The following is a 4514-nucleotide window of genomic DNA, read 5'->3' as shown; positions in this document are numbered from 1 at the left end:
AATCGAATCGTGAAATCAAAATCATGAATCGAATCGAATCGTGAGTTGAGTGAATCGTTACATCCCTAATAAAGACTGTTGGCTAATCTTGTTGGAGTATTAAATAAAGTCACTAATGGGTTCTGACAAAAGTCATATCATACACTTTACTTTAGTTACACGCTCATGTGATGTTGCTGTGCTACGTGGTCACGAAAACGTATCATTTGCATGCTTTTTTATGCATTGCGATTTAAAAACAAGCCATTTTAAGCTATTGAAATGCAATCAGCAGTGAAAAATAACTCATTTCGCTATATGCGGGCATTGTCTGAGACACTGTTTCTGAGCGCTGTCAGAGAGGCGCACACATGTGAAGACGGTGCTCATAGAGCGCGGGAGTATTGAGTTATTTTTGCCACTTTATAGGCCTTGAACGGTTAAATACACACTTGTATGTGTCAAAATGCTCATCTTTCAAGTATCCTCGTAAACACAGTAAGTTTTAAGGTAAAGCAAACAGCTGAGAAAGAAAACGTGTAACAGTATATTGGTTCTGGGCAGCTCTTAAAGTGACAGCAGTCTAATATTGTCCTGCTGTCTGTCATTCATGTTAATCAAACAACAAAAGAGAGGAAATCTCTCACTGCTCTTGACTAAATCACTTTTGTAACTTTAATAAGAAGAAATATATATTTAATTTAGTGACGAACAGTGAAGAATATGCTGTGTTTTTATACATTTGATTATACAATGTATGTAGCATTTCTTATTTATTTGTACTTACTGTAGTTTTTTGTCCTATTGCTTGTAATTAATTTCTTATTTTTATTTAATCACTGACTATTTACTTGTCTTCAATGCGGTTGAGTAGCATTAGCTTTTTGTGATATTGACACTGGTGACAAGAATTATGAAATTTCTATGGTATCAAAAATTTTGATATCATGAAGACAAAAAAAAAACTGGCTCATAAGAGTCTTTCGTTGGGAGTCAGTTAGATTACATTGGCCGTGTTGAATGTTTTTGATTTAATAAGAAGAACCAGCTTCCAAAGTGTCATTAATTAAAAATTCAAACTGCATGCTGTTTCTCTAAATTCACTAAAAAATAACTAGCTCATATGAGTCATTCTTTCAGAAAACTTACAGTTGGAATGCACTGGTGGTGCTGTATGTTTTTTTATTTTTCATAAGAACTCATAAGATTCATTGTTCTACAATCAGACTACACAGGTCATGCAGTATATTTTTGATTTGCTAAAAATAATTGCTTGGAAGAGTCATTTTTTTCCGGGAATCAGACTACACTGGTCATGCTGCATGTTTTTGATTAACTAAAAATAATCGACTAAATTTCTCTTGTTTGTTTGTTCCTCCATATACTGTCATATCTGGTGTATAAACAGAGCTGCAAGGCAGTTAGAAAACTGCTACTAATACATGATGTTCTTTAACTTAGTGGAAGCATGACGCACTATTAATGATTACCCCTTCATACTCTTCATCATCTCAGTGTGGCTGAATCAGTCGCCCAATGAGTCAAGAGTGGCACTGAAAGTGGAAAGAACATTAACAGCCTTAATCAGACATCCTGTGAAATTAAAAAAAATAAAATTATTATGTGGGTGTACAGAGCGTGGTTTGTAACGTGGTTGTTTGTGTCTTTCAGCTATAATGTATGTGATGGGGGCTCTGGGGCCAGCTGCAGGGTACCTGCTTGGAGGCGTTCTGATCGGCTTCTACGTGGATCCCAAAACCATCATCAACATTGACCAAAGTGATCCACGCTTTGTTGGCAACTGGTAAGATCAGTTCTGCATCAGAGTGTGTGTAGCTTCATTCCAGTCTATGAAAGAATAGCATACATTGTTACTACTTTTTGAGCTCATTTTACTAAAAATAAAGCTGGAAATCTCCATTTCAATTCATTAATTTCATTCCAGCCTTTGATAGAATAGCATAAATACCATTTTTACCCATTTCTAAAAACATTTAACTTAAAATAACACTGGAAATGTCCATTTCAGTTAATTTATTTCATTCCAGCATTTGAAAGAATAACTAATTCAGTTTTTACCACATTTTACTACATTTAACACTGGAGATCCCCATTTCAATTCATTTTTTTTATTCCAGCCTTTGAAAGCAAGCATAAATTTATTTATTTTTTTACTTTCTGAGCACATTTTACTAGAAATAAAGCTGTAGATACTCATTTTAATTCATATATTAATTCCGGCCTTAAAAAGAATGGCATAAATTCAATTTTTACCACTTTCTGAGCACATTTTACTAAACATAACACTGGAGATCCACATTTCAATTCATTTATTTCATTCTAACCTTTGAAAGAATGGCATAAATTAAATTGTACCACTTTCTGAGCGCATTTTGCTATAAATAATGCTGGAGATCCCCATTTCGATTTATTTCTTTCATTCCAGCCTTTGAATGAATAGCATAAAATCAGTTTTACCACTTTTGAGCACACTTTACTAAAAAATAACACTGAAAGTCTCCAGTTCATTTTGCTTGTTCTGTAAAGAGCAAACAAACGCCTAATTATCATTCATCCATATTTACATGTTCTTAGGTGGAGTGGTTTCCTGCTCTGTGCTTTCGCCATGCTGTTGGTCATTTTCCCCATGTTCACTTTCCCCAAAAAACTGCCACCTCGTCACAAAAAGAAGAAGAAAAAGCATGGGGCAGACAGCACCTCTAATGACGACGACGTCCTGAAAGAGAAATCCAACAGCAAAGGCCAGACTGTGGCATCCTCCATGGGCTTTGGGAAGGACATCAAAGGTGTGTATCTGATAAAGGTCATATGATGATGCACACTACAGGAACCGTGCATGTACATATTAGAGTGTTACCTTGAAGACATGGTTATTTTTGTCCTCAACACATTCTGAGAAATCATCAGATTAGCAGAGATTAGTGTTTCAGTCATAATATTGAAAACCTTTGGTTATTGTAAAACTGCTTCACTGCAGATTGGTCCTTTAAGGGGTGATTGTGTGATTTAAAGCAAACACTTTTGTCAAAGCATCTTAGAGTACAGTTATTATAAAGACAGTCCTTTGGGGTTTAGTGTCCTTCACGGGGCATATGTGAACCAGCAGTCTTTCAGTTATCAGCTCAGATCTTTGAGCATTAGGGTTTGTCTCACCCTTATTTAATAACAGTGATGCTGACCACCACTGTCAGGAGATTTTCAAATGCTGATATAAAAACTGTAGATTGATGATCAAGCTTAAAAAATTATAAATGAAGACTAATGACAATTCTGCCACCATCATCACTAATACTGCAGTTACTCTGCTGCTAGGAAGCTGAGAAACTTGAGAACTTTATCTGAGAGAGATGACAGAAACCAGTTTCTGCTTTACAACAAAAAATAAAGCAAGTAATTAAATAAGATGAATGTTTAAAATAATAATAAAACTCACTTGTGAATATAAAGTCAACATTGTGAGATATAAAGTTGCAATAACAAGAGTCACACTAGAGGAATAAAAAGTCAGAATTGTGAGATGTAAATCATAATGTAGAGAGATTAAAGTGCCCCTATTATGGGTAATGAAAGGTTCATATTTTGGTTTTGGGAATCCCCAACAACAGGTTGACATGCATGCAAGGTCAAAAACCACTCATTGTCTTATAATATGCTTTTATTTTTACCTTATTTGCTCAACGACTGTCACGTGTATGTTCCCGTTGAGTTCCTGTTTTCCTTATTTGGTCCTTCCAGTTCCTTTTCACATTATTAGTATCACCTGTTCCTTGTTATTAGTTATCCCCATCGTTCTCCTGGTCTCCTCGTTCCGCGCTCCTCACACTACCACCGACCGTGACAGAATTCCAGACCTAAAAGTGACAATAAGCGGCACCCGTTCTGCCCATGTTTGTTTTTCGTTTTTTGAAAAGTGTTTTTGTTTTGTTTTCCCGTTCGTTTTTTCCCCGTCCAAATGGAGGAACGAGCGATGTTAATTGCCGTGGCTCAGGCGAACCCCGACCCGATCCTCTACACAAAGGCGTTCGTGCTGCTCGCCCTCGCCAGCTCCCTCAAGGGAGAAACCCTCATGACGCTGTTCCGGATCGGGATAACCTACCATCGTCCCGCAGAGCTCCCAGACACCACCGACCTCGGCTGGAAGGAGGGAGTCATCCGGTGTCTGGAGAGCTTCCGATCCCGATCCGGGACCCATCTGCCGGCCGTTCCCGAGTCAAGTAAGCCGGCCATTCCTCAGGCAAGCCCGCCGGATGTTAATATGGCAAGCCCGCCAGACGTTAATGTGGCAAGTCCGCCGGACAATAATATGGCAAGCCCGCCATCCGTTCATGTGGGCCCAGTGTCGGTTCCAGCCCCAGTGCCCGCTCCTCGTAAGTGCCTTCCAGAGCGCCCCCCGGTGCCGGCTCCTCGAAAGCGCTTTGCTGTGCCTGCTCCTCCAGAGCACCCTCCAGTGCCAGCACCACGTCAGCGCTACCCTGATCCCCAGTTCAGCCCAGGAAGGGCTCCTGTTCCCGAGT

General features: G+C 39.0%; 1 protein-coding gene across 1 annotated transcript in view; it reads left to right on the top strand.

Annotated features, from left to right (window-relative positions):
- Positions 1 to 4514, top strand: part of LOC107686683 (solute carrier organic anion transporter family member 5A1-like) — a 61746-nt gene that overhangs the window by 31556 nt on the left and 25676 nt on the right. Inside the window, exons 3-4 of the mRNA XM_016483770.1 lie at positions 1651 to 1783; positions 2575 to 2786. Of these exons, the coding sequence (XP_016339256.1) occupies positions 1651 to 1783; positions 2575 to 2786 (345 nt within the window). The remainder of the gene's footprint in view (positions 1 to 1650; positions 1784 to 2574; positions 2787 to 4514) is intronic.

This window comes from Sinocyclocheilus anshuiensis, unplaced genomic scaffold (genome assembly GCF_001515605.1).
Source record: "Sinocyclocheilus anshuiensis isolate Anshui unplaced genomic scaffold, SAMN03320099.WGS_v1.1 scaffold990, whole genome shotgun sequence".
In the NCBI taxonomy this organism is placed as follows: domain Eukaryota; kingdom Metazoa; phylum Chordata; class Actinopteri; order Cypriniformes; family Cyprinidae; genus Sinocyclocheilus; species Sinocyclocheilus anshuiensis.
The sequence above is the reverse complement of the archived record's forward strand: the minus strand, read 5'-3'. Positions and strand labels throughout refer to the sequence as shown.